Below are 23,993 nucleotides of genomic sequence, written 5' to 3'. Positions count from 1 at the left end.
TGTGTCCACCGGAATTACTTATGGGTTCTTCACCCTAGGTTTACGGTCTCCGCATATTGATATTTTTCTAGGTTTTCATTTTCAGAATATGTTCCCCGACTTCGCTTATGAGAAAACGAATTGATAATTTCAAAGGACCTATTTGACATTTAGTCTGACATTACTATCACGAGCATACCATATTCACCCAAAATGACATGACGGTGCTCGTTCATCCCCTGCCACACACCACCCTCTTGGTTGTTATCAGGGAATAATACGTGTACAGGTGATGGAACTCCCCAAAATAGGTGAAATGGCGCGCGGTAGTGTGGGGCTCACGCGTTAGGTGATTTACAAGTGCACGTCATATTTCATTGGAGAATTATCTTAATTCAATTGTCTATCCTGCGATTGACATAGGTCAGTCAAATTAAGATATAAGTAAAATTACTTCCGATCACGGATTCCGCGGATTTAATACCAATATTTGGCTCTACCACATTTTGTATTTCACAGAATTATTTACAACAATCGTTCTTCGTTATCTCGCTCATGCTCATCGAATCGATCCAAAATATCATGATTTCAAATTTTAAAAGAGGGTTGTTCTCACAGAGTTAAAAAAGTGAATAAAATCGGTAACAAAATTTGAGAAGAATTAAATAATACTTAGGGATCTTCATTGACATAAGTTACGCTACAGACGAGACGCTTGAAATACGAAACAACCGTATCATACATATCATTTCGCACTACCCCTAGCATGATAGTGTCCAGAGAAAGCAACAACAAATTGCGTTCTGAGCAAGAAAGTATTTGATTTTATGGACACCATTTTTTAACTGCGTCGATTTAGCCTGTATAAGAAAGTCTAGACTCAGAAGTCATTATTTCGAAGCGGATCGTTTTAACTAACTGGAATACAAAGCTAATAAAAGGCCAAGTGCATCAAAAACTGCGGCGCGAGTAACATGATCAACAGTACACTAAACTGATCTCCCACCCCTTGGAGCGTGACTAACGCATAACTCCATGCCGCAAAAAATTAGCTTCAGCATAAAAAAACTGCTAAGTACGAATGAATGTGAATAAAAATTAAGCTTCCGACTTTGCTTTCTGATTAATCGTGAATGAGACAGACGGCCACAGCCTGAAGTTCTCCCTACTCTTTCAGTATTGCAGCTATGCCAACCCAAGCGATCAAAAAAGAATTTAGCGTTCTTCTCGTTTTTATGTTCCAACAAGAGTTACATTTTTGCAGGCATGATTGCTAATAATTGGAGATGAAATAGCTGGGAAAATAGAGTGAAAATTTTCAGCAGAGACAATCAAGTTATTCAATTTATTGAAATATGCATTATTACATAGGTTTCTTGCACGCCAATCCTTAATATTCTCCCAGGAAAACACGTGGCGTCTTTGTCAATAGTAAATTAGTAAACGCAGAAAAATCAGAATTGTTTTACCAACAACCATCTGGTTTCCAAGCATAGCTTTCACATCCGACCTTCCTACACCAATTGATGGCAACTTGTAAACGGCTCCTGACCGGAGTTCCGCAGTGACCTGTGTTTTACACATAGCAAACTCAAGCAGCGTTACTTTTATGAAACCCATTTCTTCGTGAAAAACAGTTGACAACAAAGGAATAGGAACTGCCCTGACCTACCCTACAGTTTGAAATACCACGGTGTAATGAGAGCGTTAACCACTTATTAAATGAAACTTCCGATTGATAGCTGCAGTAACTAATGACTAATTAAGTTAAGATTAGCCTTCACCATTCATTTATTTTAACTAAAACACCATTCCATGGAAACGATTATTTTTAATTATCAATTATAAATCTTTAACTATACCAAAATAACGCAAATATTAAAATGAATGTAAATGTAAAGAGCATCGATGATGCTATTTCTTTCAAAGTATAAGCATCGAGTATCGAGAAAACGTAGTTTCGTCCCATTGATGGCTTCATTAAAATACAAGGCTGAACTCATGCTTTGCTAACATGAAGCTTTCTTCCCAGAATTCTGCGGTATGTATCCCATACGGCATTTTAAATTCGACATTATTTTTTAAATTATTACAAGTAATTTTTCGTACTGAGTAATGATCATAATCATCTCGTTCTTATGTTCTCTATTTGGGATTCCACGATCGGAAAATACGTCAACGAACACCACATTTTGGGCTGAAAACGTAATGAATATTAGCCTTAATCAGAAGTCATATTTATCACTTCTCAGGCCTTGTTCCAAAGCGAGTGTAATATTTAGCCTCAGTTTCATTCATTACGGTGTACCCAACTCTTTCTCAAGATCTTACAACCAGAAAATTACAATTTATTAAAAATATGAGAATTAAAAGAGCGAGATTATCTTTCGCTTTTTAGGCATCGCTTTGAATATGATGCTGGTATTTTGGCTCATTGAGAGATCAAATTGATTTAGGAATTACATTAGTTGCAGTCAAGAGAAGCTAGATTTGTGAAACAACGTTATGAGAAATTTAGTAATATGACTAGATTCGGATAAAAGGTGAGCTGAGGACCACTTAGGGGCCGAATTTTAGACAACTTTTCACTAAATTAAAAGCAGGTCTCATTTTTGATGTAGTTAAAATGAACTCCCAAACCAATCGTACTAATGGCATGGATATCATGACTGATAGATAAAATTGCAGAACGGGAATTTTAAATTTAAAATATTTTCCATCAGCTATCAAATACCCAGAACGGTGGTCATCGGTGGCGTAGCCAGAGTGATAGGTTTGAAGGTTTAAGCTGACGTTAGCCAACTCAGAAGCACGCAAACAATAAATATTTACGCGAAATTAAACGAACCGAATAACACAATAAAATTATGAATAACTGATCGAAGTACTTTTCCACTTGATCGGATCAGTTTCCACTGATCGGATCAGTTTCCACTTGATCGGATCAGTACTTTTCCACGTGCTTCGATGAGTCATTCATTATTTTCTACTTTCACCACATCACGCCTGAAGCTACTCAATTTGACCATAAAATTATTTTTTTCAAACTTCTTGATTAAGTTCCAAGAAACTGCGGGACAGTAACTTTTTGACGGAGTCATCCGCTAATAAGCATTTCAATGCAACAATTTCAGAGTGTAAAACTCATTCGCCCTGACCGGAATACCCGGACCGGGATTTAATAATTGATTGAGATTTAAATTTTCTTACAATCCTCCCTCTACCTCATAAGGATAGGATGTAGAATTAGGCTGTATTTAAGATGACCCACTTTTAATGGCGATGATCTTTTTCTCCACGAATTTGACACATGTAACTTCTCATTGCCTAATATTATAGAAGTTTTTTGTTGCGACGTCTTCCATGTAGGCTACTTGACCGCAAATTTTCGCGCACTGCCTCTGCCTGATGTTGATGCATTTCTAACACAAACCTTGCTGGTAACTTGCAGGGTATCATACATACTCAAGATTTCTAAAAGTTCAATTTATTCAGTCTATGACTTCTAAATTTTTGAGACGGTATTGGATAGCAGTCGAGGTACGTGTTGTACACCAAACTAATCAGTGACAAAAATTAAACGGTCAGTTTACGCAAAAATAAATCAAATACTGGTATATATTTCAGATAGTGACGGAGTTCATGGGAGGGATGTATAAAGTGGCTTATACTGTACAGAGGAGCTTGGAATGGGATCAGAAGGTGGGTGAGAGTAGTTTAAGTATGGATTGAGTTGAAGATTGTGATGTGAAGAGTATGGAAGAGTTTCAGACTACTTACGAAGATATGAAACACTGTGGAATAGGAAGAAAATTCCGCTGTGACAGTCTCCGGTCCCTAAATTTTCTCACCAAAAGACTTACGTACACGTATAGCCCTGCGTAAAATGGCTACGAGTTGTACACCTAACTACTCCTATATAACCTGACTAAGCTAAGGCTCACATTGATCTCGAAAGTCAACAGTTCTTGGCGTATGCGTAAGGTCGGATTTAGGAATTTTGGAGTGACCATCCCTTCCACCACCCACTTTGCCCTCGCCACTATTATTCCAATTATATGTTCTTATTGGATTTTAACAAACAATAGCAGCTCTTCTCACCTGCGAAGAGAAGTAGTAACTTAGATTTTGTAACCAGTGGTAACATTTATCTTCACCTTCCGATTTATATAACGTCTCAGTTAATCCCGAATATCCTGGTTATGTGGATAATGCATCCCTTACTCGTATGTAGCACCATTCCTTCCCAAACACTCGATCTTGGCCTTTGGGCTTTTATTTATATTAAAAGGCAAATGTACTAATTGATGTAGGACTTTTAAAAAACGAATTCCTGTCTCCCAAAAGGGAATGGTCTCGTATTTACAAAATTACGCGTAGTGCTTACACAATGTCGTCCTTACAGATAAGCACGCTATAATGGCGACGATATAAATTCCCGGCTGTCAATTTGTTTTCATATCCCCTGCGCACGCTCCTTCTGGGTCATAACATTCTGTGAAAGACATTTTATGAAAGAAATTTAAATGGCATAAAAAGCTACAAAAGAGTTAATTTTCATTCATTTCCGTCCGGGACTCTTTCGAGATTACGGAAATCCTCGGTTACGCTGACTTCCCGATGCGATCCCAAACCTGGGTGGGGGTACTTCCTGAGGTGGGCAACCTGCGTACCTAAGACCTCCTTGCTTTCAAGAAATTTCTCAGTCGGGGAGTCGAACGGGAAGAAGCAACACCTTCACGAAGAGTTCTCCAACGGCCACTTGGAACGATGGCGCAAACGGCCAGCACCCAGCAGCAAATGCTGTACCTTCTGGAGAGACCTAAGGAACCATTTTTTATTCCCAAGGGTGATAGAAATGCAGTCTTTGAAGCTCCCAACAATGAATACTTGGTGAGTTCACTTGGACACGTATTTTCACGCAAACGCACACTGACTGGCTGAACATGGTGGACAAAAGACTTTTCAAAATTGCGAAATTTTGAAATTAGGTCAAATTACCGACCCTGTTTTCATAAGGATATGTCCACGCGTCGATTGTTAAGTAAACCAGCTTCGTATTTCAAGTCGTTTGTCGAAATTGTCCCTTAGGACCGTTCTGGGTGAATTCAAAAAGAGGTCACTCAAATTCGCACCGGGTTAAGTATTATGGGCCACAACCAAACGGATACATTTTTCGTTTAAATTCGACGTAATGTTCAATCGGCTCCCTGCAGATGATTTTTCTTCCTCCAAATTAGAAGAAAATAAAGCTAATTGCTAATTTAGGTTAATTTTGTTAGTCTCCTGAGCTCGCGACTTCTTAAATTTTAAGAGTTGCATTTAGAAAGGTATCCATTTGCATAAAACTTAATTTGTGATTTGGTTTTGTTCAATAACTTATGTATTTCAGCGGACCTTTAGTATTTTTAGTACCCTGCAAGCCACCGCAAAAGTGTGTGGCAGGGACCTCTTAGATAATATGCGATCTTCTAATAGTTTACTCTTCGCCTGCCTTGCAATATCTTGTTTTCTGCAGGAACGATGGAATGAAAAGCTTTAATGAATGTTGAGAGATAATTATTCAGCCTGAAATAAGTAGCGAATGAAGGGTAAATTTTCGGAGAAGTAATATAACGTTTAACCCTGGAAGCAGATTTCCACGTATTAATAGACGTGGAAACTTGAAAGAAATAAGGAAAATTTGACGATAAACTAACCTGTTGTCTGAATGTATGTTCTTTTACTTTTACATAAATGTTATAATACACTTCTTGAAATTGAGCACAACGATCTAATTGGTTCTTTCCCCCGTACGTTCAGAAATAATAAATGGTCATTAATGAACGAATGTGTACCTGGAATTAGGATTATGAAATTTTCACCACAATCCGTTCAGAAAGATTTTATCGAAATATTTAAAATGCCACCGGGAAAACTATTTACTTGAGCGTACATAGTTATCTAGTTTCTTTAATAATCATTGCGATAATTAGTAGAAATAAATAAAATGGAATTCTCACAAGTAGTGGAGTTCAACATCAATCTAGAGATGACGTGAAAATATAGTATATTTTTCCCATCACTATGCTACCCGGAATCTTAATTTATATAACTTCATGGGTCTGTAATAAATCTCTTACAAATGACACCCACTTCCAAATTAGAAACGACTTTGAAAAATGTTCACAAATTCCAATACTTGAAGTTTTGAGGGGGCTCGTGAGATCAGGCTGCTTGCGGTTAAGGAAATTCGACACAGATTATTGAAAAATTCCTTTTGTTTTTTATCTCCTTTAAAAACTTTAATCTGAAGAGTAGTTTAGTGTGGTTTAGAAACTTGGTTGAATTCATGCAGCTTCCGGGAATGACCGTGGCGTAGGTGAGTTGATGGACAACGGTTTCGCCCCCAGTCCTGGAGGCGTCTTCACTTCGACCTGAAGACGCCTCCAGGACTGGGGGCGAAACAGTTGTCCATCAACTCACCTACGCCACGGTCATTCCCGGAAGCTGCATGAATTCATCAAATAGACTTCGCGGAAGCCTAAGGAATAATTATAAACTTAGTTGTTGGGGTAGGAGGATAAGCGTGGATTGGAGAACTTTGAGATGTGGATGTGGAGAAAAAATTAAGGCAGGAATATATGTAGGAGTGGAGAGGAATGTAAAAAATGAATTGAATGAAATGGAAAACAGGCGATAATATCCTTGGCATGGTTAGGGAAGAGAGACAACTGTTGGGAGAAATTCGAATAAAGAAGGACAAGTGAATGCAGGAGGCACTGCAGAAGCAATATGACGCTGAACACAGTACTAGAGGGGAGAATTCAAGGGAAGCGAGGTAGAGGGAGGAAGAGAATAACAATTTTGGATATAACTTAAGGAGGTAGAAAGTATGCAGAGCTAAAGAATGAGTCATGATAATATTGGGTTAAAAGATATTTTGCGTCATGTTAGTTGATGGTTAGGAGTACAGTAGTGAGAAGTGGCAGGGTACATGAAAAACCTACCCTAACGCGGCAGACTACCACTAAAAAAAGGTTCCCTCAATAATACAATTACTGCACATTCGCGATTATTTCCGATAGGATGCGCTCAAAAACTCCAATTGAAAAAATACACGAAATGCATTCAAAAGATTGAAAGGTATGGGCATGATAATATCCTCATTTTTACACACGATCATATTTAGGGCTATTAGTAAGCACACGCCTCTTTAAGATATTGATGAGACATATCTATCCGCATTGCTGGTAACACCTTTTTGAAGACTTTAAAATCAGATTCCATGATATAAAAATCAGTCAACGAACATAAAACTGCAAATTATATTGCGATAAAAGAAAGTGGTAGGTGGGAAAGGAGTAGTAGCGGTATTTAGTTCATTTACATACTCAATATGCACACGCCGATCCTAGGCGGGTAGCGTGCTCGACGATTAGGGTTGCAGGCCCATATCTCGCCGAGGGTATGAATATTATATCATCCCGTAACAGATCGTCCTTTGTGCGACATGACCTAAATCACCATTTAGTCTGACGGGGTGCGCACTCCTCGTCTATTGAGAGCATCAGTTCGAATCCCGCCACAGGCATTGACCGCTACCCAGTTCTAACCTCTAACAACGGTGGAATGTTAAAATATCTACATCTATACAATAGCCCGCACGTCGTCGAAAGGACGTGCGGCAGGGGGCGGTAGGTCACCAGCCATTCTACATATGTATATTCCCTCTATTTCCTCATGCGCCTGGCACCCCGAATCCACCAACAACCGCGTGGAAAGTAGTCGACCGAACACCAATCATGAAACATGCTTCCACATAATACGAGTATTACATGGTTAGCAGTTATTCCTATGCCTACATAAAGAGGAAAAGAAAAAAGCATTACAAGAGAGCAGACGCACATACAATTCAGACACTTATTACCGGTTAGTATTCCACATGTTCCGGACGGGCAATTCACAAATACAATAGACTTTATATACATTCACCTATACCCCACCCGCCACCAGGGCGAACGGCCTGGGACGCCAGATTTAGGGAGAGTTAATTTTCGACAGCGCGTACCAAGTAATTTCTTAGGTGCTCCCCCATTTATTGTAGTCACGAATAGTGCCTGGGAAAAACGAATATCAGTTTGAAATATATATTTTTTATACATTGTAGATGTAGTTATAGTTTTTGTATAAAAAATTAAAGTTTAACACCCTGAAAAACCGGTATTCCCGGCTTATCTCAGGAACGGCATCCTTGCGGTGTATCATATTTTCGCGAAAAATACTGGTAAATACCTCCCCGCGGTGCGAATTTGGTGCCAATCGGACGACCTCGCCCCAACCAAAACGCGTGTTCCGCCACCGGAAGTGGACGATATCTACGTTTTTATCCGCAGCAATTTACGCGAAGTCTTCATACCCTTTACGCCTTCATCTAAATCTTTCAAACGACTCTCCATGCCATTAGGTGGAGAGATTCAGACCCTTGGCGGACGAACTTGGCACTCGTTTCGGCGAGGATGCAGGTGTGAGGATCAGAGTCGGCCAGATAACTGTCCCGGACATATCTCTGCCGATGCAACTTGGACGGAATGAATTCTTCTCCCTGTTCATCCCATACCATCGGGAGATGGCCGGACGACTCATCAGCGTTCTCATGGGTGAGTTCACCAGCATTCATCAAGGGCACGGTTTCGTGGGGATATTACCTACGGTGTTCAAGTTTTTAATAAATTGATGATACCGCCATGCATATATTTCTTTAAATTTATACCTCTCACTCCCTTCCACTTCACCAGGAATGAGAAACTACGACGACTTCCTCTCAGCATCAGTTTTCTGTAGAGACAGAGTGAACCCTTACATGTTCGTCTATGCCCTGTCCGTCGCCATTCTACATCGCAATGACACGAAGAATTTACGACTGCCACCCCTCTCTGAAATTTTCCCGGACAAGTACTTGGACTCGAGAGTGTTCCCTAAGGCACGAGAGGAGGCGAACGTGGTCCAGGAAGCTTCATCCAGGGTAAGAAAGTTTGATTTCCCAAATACGATGATGGAACAAAGGAGAAATATCCACCACTTCGCGATTTCAATTCTAAATTTACAAGTAATTAATACAAAACACTATTTGGTGGTTCTCAATTTCGGAAGTTGATACTACTCATTTTAACTATACCATTGACAGTTAACATAGAAATATTTTGAGTATTCGTGGTAGCAAGATCGTTTCTTAGGGAAATGATAAAATATTTCTTAGCATTTGTAAAATAATGTTATTGAAGATGCACAAACAAATTAAATCTCAACATATTTTTCTCAAGTAAAACAAGTTTTTTGGGGAGGGAGGATGTCCACTTTTTTAGTGGTAAGAGGTCCTCCATTAATGCATACGAGTTAGATGTTTGGGAGGTTTACTCTGGTGTTTCCAGTAGTTCCATCTTTTCCTTTTGACGTTATTCAGGAACTATTGGTCAACTATTAAAAAATGAAGTGTCTACATATTGCAATCCTGGGAAGAGAATATTGAGGGACATTATTCACTGCACCATCTATAAATGGCTGCAATGGTAGAGAGGAATTAAGCTGGGATACAAATGTAATAATAAATATCACTATATTACATAAGGAATTAGCTAAAACTAAAAGAGATTGATTTGCAGGTTTGACTAAATGCATTCTTCTTTTCATTAGCATCTCAAAATCAGCAGAATATTTGATATCATGCAACCGCTCGATAATTTTCAGCCCAATTAAAACCAATATGAGTTTTTCATCATTTTAATGCATTGCCTGATTTTGAGAATATACACATAATTCAACATTCATTTTTAAATTTTTTTAACACGATAACAAGAGCATTCTATGTTCATAAAAAGGCATTGATGCAGTGACCAATCACTGGATTTAAAACTAGGAATAAATTTGTTTTTAACAAATTTCTTTTTAGATTAGGCTTATGCACAAGATGCAATTTGACAATTATTCTTTTAAACAATTTTCAGATACCCATTGAAATTCAACGAGACTACACAGCATCAGACCTTGATATAGAACATCGTGTAGCCTACTTCCGTGAGGACATTGGAATCAACCTACATCACTGGCATTGGCATTTGGTGTATCCTTTCAATGGACCCCGTGAGATTGTTAACAAAGACCGCAGAGGAGAACTGTTTTACTACATGCACCAGCAAATTCAAGCTCGGTAATTTACGATTAAGATTGTACACAACTTATTTCCTAATAAGTAAAAAGGAAGGTTTAAAACGGAGATTTCTTAAATTTTCAGATATAACTTTGAGCGCTTTTGCAATGGTCTTGGTCGGGTGAAACGCCTTCATGATTTCCGGGAACCAATTCCTGAAGGATATTTCTCCAAACTGGATAACACCATGGCCAGCCGTGTCTATGCATCAAGGCCAGCTAACATGGTCCTTCAAGTGAGTTTTAAACATTTAATTAATATAATTCAAATTTAGAATGCATTTCAGATAGCTATGACCATTAAAATTTCATGAAGATAATACCCCTATTGACACAACAAAAAAGTAAATATTGCCCCTTGAAGAAGTGGATGCAAAATACAATAAGAAATTAAAATATATACAAGCACACCTTATTTTAGTTTCATGAAATGAAAAGTTCACAATATATATGGAGAAAAGTTTCTATGAAGAAATGTGTATTGTACGATGTACCTTATGAGTGCATAGCTAGCATATTTAATTAGCCGATCAGATGCCATCAAGTCTGAAATCACAGTTGGCATGCATTTTCACGTGAGAAATTTCATTCAATTCCTCTTAGTTGGGCATTTCTCAACTCTAATGCAACCCACTTCTTTTAAGAATATAATTAACATATTCCGTTATGAATTGGAGTAAATTTGAGGGTCAAAAGTAATAACAAGTACTCTGAATAAGTAGCTGTACAGTAGCTGCTGCATAATTTTTTTCAATTCATTATTGTTAGCATAGCTGCTATATTTTGTGAGAAAGTAGCTTCAAAAGAGCTACAAATATTTTTGTATCTTAACCAACCTTGTATTTATATTTATGAATGTTATGTACGTATTTTATGTATATGTTATGTTATTATAGTTATGTATGCATATATTATCTCTAGAACCTTCTAATGTTATTGATACTTTCAGGATATTAACCGTGATGTGGACCAACTTGTATTTGACATCCAAGACCTGGAACGTTGGAGAGATCGCATAATTGAAGCAATTCAACTTGGTCGTGTGATCAATGTAAGTTGAAAAATAATGAAATCATATGGGAAGTTTCCATTTTGAATTACATTTGATATAGACCGCACCCATAACATTATTAAAGATTTTCTAAAAAGATACAGAAAATTATTTTTGGGAAAATGAAGGATGATATTTTATGGGGACCAGGGGATGTTTTCAATTAAAAATTGTTTCAACTTAAACTAGGACTTGGTTATAGGATTTATGCCACACCAGAAGACTAAGTTACCAAATTGAATCACAAGAAAACTGAAATGAGAGGACAAAAAAATCTTACATCAAATGGGAAACAATAAATCAATGAAAACAGAGAGCAAATGGGATGACTCAAACCCTATTTAAGAGATGATATTTTTACAGATTAAAAAGTGATATGTGCAGGGTCAAAGTGTTGATAATGAAGCTCAGCAGTGATTGAAAAAATCAAGTTGGTGGTTATTTATGGCATAGTGCTTCAGACAGTTGCTGGATAGTAGTGCACACATGATCTAACTAATATACAGAACGAGCATGGATAGCCAGAAAATTCTAAATACATGTATTCTCTACGATGATAGGAAAATGATTCTATAAGAGAGAATTTTCAAGAGGCAGAAGAGGAGGTGGACAAAGTATTGAGATAAAAGAGAAAATGAAATCAGGGAACAGGTAGAAAGATAATACCTATTTTGGATGGTAATAAAGAGATAAAGGTTAAGGAATCTAAATTGTATGGTGGGACAATACCATGTTTGCATCATTTCTCCTGTCACAAGAGTAAATGCACACCAGGTTTTGGTGATGTAGCGTAAATTCTCTGGAGATACATGTATTGGTAGATTACTTATACATAGATTTAATTTTGAATTGTTGATAGCATCAAAAATCCATAGCTATAAATAGAACAAATCATTCTCAAAGAATAGAGAAAGGTTGTGTACCAATATCATCTATACGAATTGAATTTTATGTCTGAAACTCATTCTTCATTGCAGGAAAAGGGTGAAAGTGTTGATCTCACAGAGATGGGAGGCATTGATATTATTGGAAACATGGTCGAAGCCAGTATTCTCACCATTAACCGCAATCTATATGGTGACTTACATAATTTTGGGCATGTTGTAATAGGAATTTGCCATGATCCAGACTTCCGTCACTTGGTAAGTTGAGAAATAATTTGTTCCTAATTAAAACTTGTATTATACGGAAAAATATGGATATTAAGCAATGACAAAATTATTACGTAGGCTACAACCTAACAATTATAGAACATTTTAATTGCAAACAAAAGTAGAGGCAGCAATCACTAATTTTAATACCCTAATAATTACTACCTCAAGCAGAGCTCTTGATGTCATTATTTCTAAAAACTTTTATGAATTATCATAACTAGGAAAATATCCTACCAGTATATTAAACCTAATATACATTATTATTATTAAATAGTTAATGTATTTTACCTTAACTATTTTACACAATTTTAAAAAGTTTAATCACTCCAAAGGCACAAGTTCACATGTCTATTTCACTAAACTTTCAGGAAACCTACACTCCAGTGGCAGATCCATCAACCGCAATGAGGGATCCTGTTTTCTACCGTCTACATGCTTTTGTAGATGAACTTTTCCATATGCACAAAAGAACTCTCCCGCGATATACCACGGCTCAGGTAAACCCATTTCTATGATCTTCTGAAAAACAATGTGTTTAGGCATATATACTTCGAATAACTGTATAAGGTGGAACATTCTAGTTCCCACCCAATAATTACATATCTTAGCCGAGTAAATAATAAATATACTGTCAATTGACCAGTTCTAACAAAAAAGTGCTGATAAATCACAAGCACAGCATAGTTCAAATGTTGAACCACCCAAGAGTTAAGAGAAAAGTAGCTATAGTTTATGGTGTGTATACTTAAGAAGTAACAATGTTAACAAACCTTTGTTAAGCCCTTTAGAAGACAACCAGAGTAAGAATTTTATGGATATAGGACCATCTCACCGAAACCAGATGAGTGGTCCATAGTAGTGAAATTTAAGCTCCCAGGTGCTATTGAATTTTTTGGTATGCACACAATCCTAATAATTGAATTCTAATACACTGTTCTCCTTTTCTTCACAGCTTGATTACCCAGGAATAAGGGTTACTGGATTGGAAGTGATTACCAAAGGCAGAAATAAGAACGAGCTTGCAACCTATTGGCAGAAGAGAGATGTAGATCTGTCACGTGGGGTTGATTTCTCCCCAAGGGGTGCCGTTTTTGCAAGAATCACCCACCTCCAACATGAACCATTCATCTTTAGAATTCAGGTTAGGAAAATTGATCAAAAAATTTAACTACTTAACATCATGGTGCTTTATTTACCATAAGTCAACAAAAGTGTCATGAGTAAATATGATATTGGTTATTTCCAGGTGGAGAACGGAACAAATGCAGTTCAAACTGGAACTGTAAGAATTTTCATGGCTCCCAAATTTGATGAAAGGAAACTATCAATGCTCTTCAGGGACCAAAGAATTCTTTTTATTGAGCTGGACAAATTCATAGTTGAATGTAGGTATTTAAAACCTATGATTTAGTTTTAAAAAGTATCTCACCTTTCATAGAAAGAGCAATGTTTGCTATCCCAGTCATTAATTCAATAACTAAACTGTACTCACAGCAGAAATCAAAACCTGATTGTAATTCAACTTTTTATCCACTCATGCTAAGGACTAAAATATTTGCTGTCCAAAACCTTTTTCAAAGAAGAAATAACCAATTTTTGAATTTTGGAGCTTGAAATATTTACCTAATGGCTAACTTGCGCCATGTTTTCTTCTCCCTATCTCACATAAAGCTGGGCCTAAATACAGGATCAATACCATGAACAGTTAAAAAAAAGAGATCCACAACAGGGCAGCATTTGATTGAAGTCCACAAAATGATATTTTCTGCATGAATACTAATATCAAACAATTACAAGTAAAACTTGAGCACACATGAAATTTCATCTTTCCTCTGAAATTTAATTTTCCTGGTGCTTCAATTGTTTGACCCAGCATACTGAATTCCAATGGCTGTTTACAAACGTTGATCCCTTCATAATCCACAAGAAGTAGATATGTATGCAAAATTAATTCAAAAAAAGTCTAAGTCGGTTCCTTTCAAATAGTAAGCACTAATTAATTTTTTCTATTCCAGTAAAACCAAAGGTAAATGTCATTGAGAGAGCCTCCTCACAGAACTCACTCACCATCCCATGGGAAAGAACCTTCCGAGACCTTGAGACAAATACACCTGGAACAACCCCTGAAAGCCAGCCTTTCAGTTACTGTGGCTGTGGTTGGCCTGAACACATGCTCATTCCCAAAGGTGCCCCTGGTGGATTCCCTTGTGAGCTGTTCGTCATGGTGTCCAACATTAAGGATGACTTGGTGCGTTTTCATACAGATAAACAGAAACTCCTAACCAAAATTGTGTGCCGAATCATTTTAGCTATCCGCAAGGGAGTAATGATATTAACATTTCCTTCAGTAAATATTGCCATGAGTAAACTACGTTGCATGCCATAATAATTGTTCCGTAGAGCTCCAAATTTGAATGAAACTTCATGTTTCAAATAATATTCAGTCAGCAGGACATGGATTTTGTTTACATGCAACATAATCACCCAAGCCATGAAGAGCCAAGAAAATTTTCATGGCGCTGAATGACAATTCTCTGAAAAATTTATCAGACAGATTGAAATAAATGCAGAGTGCTATTCAACTAGATTTTAAGAACAGCAACAATCCAGTACTGATAAATATACTGTCCAATCATTGAACATTGCCATTCCTGGATAAACTCGCTTAAGTGTTCACAACATTAGCATGATGATATATATTTCAAACCAGAAAATATAATACTCTTACATATTATCATTTTAAATGTATAAAAACATATAGTGTGGGGATCGAGATGGGGCGGTGGCTATCTGGTAGTGGCTTCCCACCCAGAGCCTGGGTTCAAATCCTGGCGATGTTGAATATTTTTCAGTGGTATCTCAATCCCTACTTGAGGTGCTTTGTGGAGAGCACTTTGAGTGAGTACGCCATCCGTTGGAGGGGACGTTAAGCTGCGGACCCCTTGGCACCTTTCGTTAAGAGTAGGCTAATGCTGATGCCGGGTTTCTCTCCACCCTTCATCCTTTCCTATCCATTCCTAATGGTGCAAATGACCTCAGCTGTTGGTCGCCTCCCCTAAATACTACTACTAATATAATGTCCATCACATGTAACTAATTTATTGCCTGTCGTTTTTTTGATATCCATCTCATTTAACTTATGGAGTTCCATAAAAGCTTCATTTCCTTGACATAATGCATTGATGGGGATTTATTACAGGTTCTCAGCTTCCATTAACTGAGATAATAGGCACAGAAATCTACATAAAAATGTTGATAGGCACTGTAACCACCATGATGATGTCTCTCTTTCCTTTCAATGACATTACTTTAATGGTTGTGTGCATAGGCTTGATGTTGATGTGTATGGTAATTATGCATGATGGAATTCAATGCTATCCTTCTTTTGTTATTAACAATTTAGACAAATATCTAAAAACCCTAGTTTGATAATTGTATTATCCTTTCTTTTATTACAGGTTCAGCAACCTAAAGGCCAGAGTGCATGTCCTAATGCTGCCAGTTTCTGTGGATTGCGTGACCAGAAATATCCTGACAAGAGGTCAATGGGCTATCCATTTGACAGAATGCCACGCACTGGAGTAGACATCCTTTCACAATTTCTTACTCCTAATATGATGGTAACCGATGTATCAATTCATCACTTTGACCGCACTGAACCACCTCCGGCAACAGATAAACCGAAGCAATAATTATTGCTGTCAAGTCAAAAGGTAATGAACTAATTTTATTTTGAAATTTGATGACAAAAGAGCCCTCAGCCAAAAACAGCATTTGTGAGATTGTTGATGGGAGGTTCACCTATTGTAAAACATTAGAGAAATAAATAAAGAAAAATAGCTTCCCTGGATTAAACGGACTATGTACTCCACATTTAATATTTCTACACCAAACATTATCATACATAAAATTTCTAAAGAAAGAGTAACGTCAAAAAGCTTGATTTACCCATCCACTAAATCAGCTATGCAATCCTAATGAAAAAACGACATCATGATTCCCATAAGTCCCATTTGCAATGGCAATAAATTAGTGATAGGAGAAAATGGGTCTTGTACCATAATATATAATTTACTGTTCCTCTCCTCCTCTCAACCAACTAATAAGTGTACATTTTTCAGATATATCTTTTACTAAAAATCCTGGAATTCTTTTGCAGTGTTCTGTGACAAATAGTGGTTTTCATTATTTGACTCTTCCAGGAAAATTGAAATAACAGCTAAAAATGAAATAGCATCTAGGGTCATTGAGCACCTTCATGAATTTACCACAAAATTTAAAATCAATAATTGAAAATTGTGCGCTAGACAGTATGGAGAATAAGACACACTAGCTACGCTCAATGGTTTAATCAAATTGTTAGTTCAATTATTTTGCATCAAAGGTATTCCACTCTGATGGCCTGGAAAAACAACTCTTGACAGTTGCATTTGATAAGTGCAACTAGATATGCTTCTCAACATTTTTATACACTGAATTTCCATTTCCACATGCACAGGTCAATTTCCAGAGTTAAAAACACTTGTTAAATACATAATTTTTAAATGAATGAATTTTCTTTCTTTTAATTTAATGTTGCTGCTATTCCTGAAAATATTTTTCTCTAGCTTTTGTTTAAATTAAAATGAATGTAATGCTAGGATATATTTTCCCGTACTTAAGGAGTGAAGGGATAATCTAAGTAACATGTACCACCACTTTGTATTGCTTTTTAATGGAAGGATCAACAAAATTACAAGATATGAAACTGGGAAAACTTGCAGTTGAAATGGAAACTCAGTGCAAAAAAATGGTTAACAAAATATCTTGTATTACCAAAGCATCTTTTTTTCTACAGATCTGATCTTCACTACTGATCAAGCACCAAATCTTTACTGCGCCATTGCATGATTTTTGGAATACTAGGAAATCTCATAGTACTAGATTGCCTGTGACTATGTATATATGACAATTCATGTTCAATTAAAAAAGAAAAAAAAATTCTCAGTGCACGCATTACATGTAATATGCATGGTATCAAATACAATTAATTCCCTTTAATATTGCTATATCATTATCTTGCAATTACCTACATCTACCATACTGAGTTTTTTAACAGTTTTATAAGAACATCCATTGGTGGAAACAAATATAAGGGAAGGGTATGAATCATGCAGCGAAGAATTTTACACTTTCCAGAATATGAAGAAGTAACAGATGCTCTCCCAGGTAGGATATTTTATTGTCAACATGTTTGAGCCTCACACTTATAACCCTCAGTATGACAACCAAGATACCCACTGAAACATCAGCAATGAAATACCTTACCTAATGGAGACTCCAAAGGGAACTTCACAGATGACACGTAGTTTCCAATTAAATTTACAATACAGACAACAAAATCAATTGCATAGATGCAAAGAATTTTTAAAGGGTCAAGTTAAGAAAATGTTTCAGTATAGCTTACCTGAATATGTTCCTTCAATTTCTCTAATGTATAGACATTTTACCCATCTCTTAAATTACTCAATTCAACAATTAAAATCATAGTAGTGTAAGTTTTCTTAGTGAAAAATCCCATCAATAATCTTTAATTCACTACATCATAAACAATAGTCTATGTAATTCCATAGTATAACAATGAGATAATGTTCTAATTTCCTCAATGAGCCTCTGCACTAATTTCACAATGAATTTAATTTGCCTCAAAAAATGTCTGTATTTAGATGCATCTGAATATTCTGTCAAACCTAGTGTATCATATTTTATAGTGACAGCTACATTGTACAATGCAGGCTAATTCAAAACGGGGAGAAGTAATGTGCCTATGTGGAATTAACCCTAGTAAGACATGATAGCTTTTTAAATTAAAAATGGACACTTGAAAAGGACAGATAGTAATGGATACATCTCATATCTCTTCCTAATACTACCCATCCACTACTTGCACTCAAGCAGTCAGAGATGTATGGGTTGCAGATGCCACCTACCCCTCAAAAATACTCTTTATTTCCTCCATTAATTCTACTCAATTTACTCAGTCTAACATTCTCAAAATCCACTAAACAAAAAAGCCTGATTGTATCCTAATAAACCTTTATCAACGATCTCCAAAAATAACCTAAAATATAAAAAGTTTAAAATTAATTGTAGGGTTCTTTTTAAGAAAAGAATGAACCATTGCTTAAGGTTGTCTCTTAGTCATGGAAATATGCAGCATTTTCTGCTCCTTCTACAGTCCCAAAACTGGAACGTCTATGACCTTAAGTCAGTAGATGAAGGTTTCAATTACTTTTATTCAATTTTCAAACACAATTTTGAATTGTGTTTTCCAGTAACACATCATAAAATACTTCATAGAACAAAATGTAAGCCATTGCTAACTGACGAGATCCATTACTACTCAACTATCCTTAAAAAAACTTGCTATCTCCAGAAAAGTTCAAACCATCATTAACAAAGGTTAATCTAGAAGGAATTTCAAAAGTACTGCGGCTAACTGATTTCAACCACAAAAAGAACTTAAAATGATAATAAGTTACTTAATTCCAATAATAAGTCCAAAACTGCATGGGAAATAATTAATGACTGTTGAGGTAAGAAAAATCCAAAACTCACTCTCCTAAAACTTCGTAACCATGATTTAACACTGCCATTAGCTATTCATCTTTAGCTAATAAATTTAACAAATACTAGATATCAGCTCCTTACCCAACTAATTCTCCAGCCAATGTGCTTTTTGCAAATGCACCATCGTCAATGTTTGCCAAGCCCTGTTCTGAAACCAATCTAAAAACTATCGTCTCCTCACTCGGAAACAAATCCAGCGCTGGCCCACATGAATGCCTGGTTAAGTTGTTCATCATTGTTTTGAATCCATTATTGCACTCCTTTTGGTTTGAATTAATGAATCTTTGATAAAAGGGATTTTCCCATCCCAATTAAAAGAATCAAAAAAAGTGCCCATTTATAAAAACCATGGCTGTGTCAATGATTTGCAGCACTACAGAGCAATAGCCGTCCAAAATACATCCACTAAAATATTCTAATAAGCCATGTACATGCAAATAGCATCTTATCTCGAAAAAACTTCCTACTTCCAAGTTTTCAGCATGAATTCAGATCTGAAAGGTCTACCACAACTGCAACATGTCAGGCAATCGACAGCATACTTAATTCATTAGATGCTAAACTCAAAACTCTTGGAATTTTTTTTGACTTGTCAAAGGCTTTTGATAATGTAAACCACAATTGACTACTAAGTTAACTCAATAGAATAGGAATTAGAGGAATTCCTCTACACTGGATGAAGTCCTATATTCACTATTGCACTCAGAAAGTAGTGTTATCAGTTGATGGGTCAAAATATTCATCTAAAGCATACCAAGTTAACAAAGGTGTTCCACAAGGCTCAACACTTGGGCCACTCCTCTTTCTGATTTACATCAATGACCTACCTAACTGCTTACCAAATAATGATGTAACAATAAGTGTTGTATGCTGACGACACTAATGTAATAATATCAATACAAACATATCCCAGCCTTGTGGAAAGATCTAAGTCTGTCACACTTGCAATAAACAAGTGGTGTACAACCTTCTAGACTTAAATGTAAATAGAAGTAAAATAATATACTTTACACGCAATAAGAATGTGTCAGATGATCTGATGGTAAAAATCAATGACCAATCAACAATTGAACATACGAAAGAATGCAAATTTCTAGGTATTTCTCCATGTGCTAATATCTCTTGGGATACTCATGTAAGCCCTTCAACACAAGCTCAGTTCAACTTGCTACTTATTAAGACACCTGCATAAAACTATAAGTAAAACTGCACTACTCAATTTATACCATGGGGAAACTTATTCAAACATAACCTACAGTATAATATTATGGGATCAGCTGCTATTTCTCAACCATCCATAAAATGCAAAAGAAAGCTATTAGAATCATCCCCAGGGAACCTCACAATGCTCCATCAAGGCCTATTTTCCATGAATTTAACTTGCTACCACTTCCGTGCATCTACATTATGCTTTTAATTAAATAACACTGGCAACTATTCTTGTAACTCTGCCTATCATCATCATTACACCAGAGGGAGGAAAGACATCTAGTATGGGATTAAAATAACTAAAGCATTGAAATAAGGACACAATGAATTGGGCATCATATTAGATAACTAACTACCCAAAAGTATCAAGGATACAAAGGGAACTGCCGCATTCAAGCATAAATTAAAAAGATATCTACCGCACAATATGTTCTACTCTGTTGAAGAATATCTCAACAATAATCCCGACCAGTTAAGTTCATACTTTCGAATTCAAGCAATGGTCATGGTCTGATTCATGTTGGTGACCAATGATTTTTCTGAATTTGATAGAAGACAGATTTGACAGAAGTTAAGCTTATGGACTACATGATACATGTGAACTTTATGTCATCTTAAACACGTTTACTCTAATGGACAGAAGGATTTGGTATTTTAAAGTAAAAAAACATCTTTTGGGATCATAGCGAGCAAGGATTGAGTTGCAACTCATGAAAAATTCACACTACCAGTACTGCCTTCCAAGAATATTTTTACCTTCAAAGCAAGTTGGTGCTTGCCCTGCCAATGGCTCTAATTCAAAGACAGACGTGAATAAGATTTTCCTGGCCCATCTTGCTTTCACTTAAAAAAAATACGAACATCCATTGCCCAGTCTTAATGGCACTGTATACGAATTACGCTTGCATTACACAACTGATTTCACAATAAAAATGGTCACAGGAAAGAGATGAAGTAGAACTACACTGGACTTGGGTTTAGACTTTTTTTAATAGCACAGTCTCCTTTACAACACATACGAGAATCATCTTCAAGATGTTTCCATGGCAGTGGTTTCCTCGGTGTATTTACCCTTATCCTTACCCAGGGCTGCTGCCCTGCCCTTAGCTCTCCTTTCAATGATTTTCTTTCTGTCCTTATCCATCTTAAGTTTGACGATAACCACCTATTAAGAAATTAGTTCAAACTCAATATAGTTCCAAAATAAAATTGGCAATAATATGAAACTCAACTGCATTGCACAAGTCAAGAGAATAATATAAACAGATGCAACTTATAACATACAAAGGATTAGGTAGGGGGCAAATGTGAACTTTCATGCAAAATATCGACAGGAAGAGAAAAAAATAAAATTATTAGAATGCATTGAGAAGAAATTTAAACCACAAAGAGAAATGCTGCGGGAAAGCACACAAAATAAAGAAAAAATTAAAAGTTGAAAACTATTCACTTCCTAATTCAAATGCTACTACAATTACACAAGCAACCAATTCGAAAACAGCACATAAAAATTTAAGGAAATACCACTTAATGATTAATGATAATGCAAGAAAACATTGAGAGATGCACATGCATACAGTTAACACTGTTATTTGCGATTTCAAAACTTGGAGCACAAGGCTTAGTGTTATTAAGTGGCAGCATAAACCACACAAAATCAGAGTAACACCTCTCGATGCCAACAGAATTACATATTCCTCGATGGTATTTAGAAGTTTGAAATTGTCTCCACACGCAAACAATACGATTATCACCATCTCAAAAATGCAAAATGTATTCAGTCTTACCACCAATTGGCTCTTTCATTAATATTGGTTTTCAAGAATTAATTGGCTTGGGCAGCCCCAAGAAGTGCATACTTAAATTTATATAAGGGAACTGGAACTGTCGGCGGACATGGTTACCATATCTTAGGACTAGTATATTACCAATATAATTCACCAACTGAGATCATACTTCGAGCGGATATTTTCGGCATGGACAATTTGCATGCTCAGACATACAGGTATTAAAGCGGTCGGTAAATTATAAGAAAAAATGCATAAAATGGTATTTACCTTCGAGGGATGAATTCCAACGTAAACACTAGCTCCGTTGGCTTTCTCTCTCTGGATGCGTTCAATATAAATTACGAACTTTTTTCGGTAAACTTGGACCACTTTACCAACCTGCTGTCCCTTGTAATGGCCCCGTACAACCTGTAAAAAAAAATTAGTTACACCAGAACTGATAACTACACGATGATTGGGTAAGTCATGGCAGTATTATCAGAGCCTTAATTTCGTCAGGACTCAACTTGGGCAATACCGTGTTCGCAAATTCTTAGGAAAACCCTAAAAACAGCTAATAACAAAATTGCCCGCTGTTGCCTCATCTGTGAATGGTTTAAGTCATCATACATTTCGATTTCCCTTCCCTGGCGGCCCCGTGGTGGCTAGGACTATGTACCTTAATGCCGTGTTATAGTCTAAAATGACTAATTGAAATTCAAATACATGTAAAAACAATACCTGCACTTCGTCGTCCTTACGAATAGGCATCGTCCTAACATTATACTTCTGCCTTAATTCCTTGGACAAAGGCGAGGACATGAGCCGCCGACGTATGTGTGAAGGCGCGGTAAAATGCCTTTTGCGATTTTTCCGCCTCGACGAAGACACTAGTTTGTTTAACTTCATGTCGGATGGGTATCCTGTACCTGTTAAAACATGAAAGATGCCAACTAAAATATCTTCGACCACGAGTTTAAAGAGTACAAGGTGTGCAACGTGGACGTCATGACCCAAACATTAACTTAGAATCCCATTTAGCTATACAAAATGTTCACCAATTTTATGTTTTAAGACTCGTGTGTCTAGGGACACAAAATAAAACACAATTTGACCAGATTAATGCATTACTAAACGAGGATTATCACAGATTCAGAGTTAAACACTTACAGCCACAGTGATACCCAGAATGCTTTCACGGAAAGATTTGCTTCCGCTTCCGTTGTGAAGTCCCAAAGCTTCATGGGTAGAAAAAGTGACTATCGTTAATTGGAAAGCCGCTAATATGAAACTTTTGACTCTATTAACCATTGATATACTAATTTAAATTAATGGCTTAATAAATTTTAAAAAGCTTACGGTTCAATGCTACATTTTGTTTTCAAAAATTTTGATGGGAACAGCTGTTGTAAATAACAATCTGCAATAACCCATAGTATGGCAATACCGAGATGAGATACCATATCCGATTTGGCAATACCTACGGCTTACATTAATTTGTATTTAAATTACAAATGCCCAGGCTGTCACCAATTTTTAATCTCTCAACATAATTTATTTACATAGCAACTTTCATAACTTTAAACTTTTCACAACCAATTCCCCAGTGGAATATGGTTAATGGCACTTTACCAGTCAAACTCATTTATTGATTGTTCATTTTCAATACGAAGGAATACTAATATTTTTCTGAGTATAGCTTGCAAATATTATGCATGATTTATCAGTTGCAACTGTTCAAGAAATTACCATCAAAGTAATCTTTTATAAAATATAAGTTTAAAATACACCAAAAGGCCGAAGAACGCCTCATTTTACGACATGCATCCAATTTCCACTTGAATAAGCCCCTAAAGGTTCCTAATTGCCGTCAAATAAGTTTGCACACGTACCTTTAAGGACCTACCGGGGATTATTTGGCTGAGGAAAACTCATTGGTAAAAGTGTATCAATGTTCACGGTATTATTATTATTATTAGGTAATCTACCGGTTAAGGTAGGTTTTTGGATGGACATAATTACTAATTAAATAATTTG

The 23,993-nt window shown here is 36.5% G+C and overlaps 2 protein-coding genes across 2 annotated transcripts; one reads left to right on the top strand and one right to left on the bottom strand.

The window, feature by feature from the left end:
* Nucleotides 1–4,683: 4,683 nt before the first annotated feature.
* Nucleotides 4,684–17,409, top strand: LOC139694314 (phenoloxidase 1-like). Its single transcript, XM_071592795.1, has 13 exons — nucleotides 4,684–4,872; nucleotides 8,426–8,618; nucleotides 8,757–8,983; nucleotides 9,963–10,165; nucleotides 10,250–10,400; nucleotides 11,114–11,215; nucleotides 12,193–12,357; nucleotides 12,738–12,866; nucleotides 13,322–13,510; nucleotides 13,616–13,754; nucleotides 14,385–14,617; nucleotides 15,828–16,082; nucleotides 17,207–17,409. Exons 1-12 carry the CDS (start codon nucleotides 4,750–4,752, stop codon nucleotides 16,059–16,061), a joined length of 2,088 nt encoding a protein of 695 aa, XP_071448896.1. The 5' UTR covers nucleotides 4,684–4,749; the 3' UTR covers nucleotides 16,062–16,082; nucleotides 17,207–17,409.
* Nucleotides 17,410–21,158: 3,749 nt separating this feature from the next.
* On the bottom strand, nucleotides 21,159–23,189 carry RpL26 (ribosomal protein L26). The gene is made up of 4 exons (XM_071592796.1): nucleotides 23,127–23,189; nucleotides 22,698–22,885; nucleotides 22,245–22,385; nucleotides 21,159–21,352 (listed from the first exon to the last, which is right to left on the bottom strand). The coding sequence occupies exons 2-4, from the start codon at nucleotides 22,863–22,865 to the stop codon at nucleotides 21,218–21,220; spliced, it is 444 nt and encodes a 147-aa protein (XP_071448897.1). The 5' UTR covers nucleotides 22,866–22,885; nucleotides 23,127–23,189; the 3' UTR covers nucleotides 21,159–21,217.
* Between the last annotated feature and the right edge of the window lie 804 nt (nucleotides 23,190–23,993).

Source organism: Hetaerina americana, unplaced genomic scaffold (assembly GCF_022747635.1).
Source record: "Hetaerina americana unplaced genomic scaffold, ioHetAmer1.1.p SCAF_5, whole genome shotgun sequence".
NCBI lineage: Eukaryota > Metazoa > Arthropoda > Insecta > Odonata > Calopterygidae > Hetaerina > Hetaerina americana.
The sequence above is the reverse complement of the archived record's forward strand: the minus strand, read 5'-3'. Positions and strand labels throughout refer to the sequence as shown.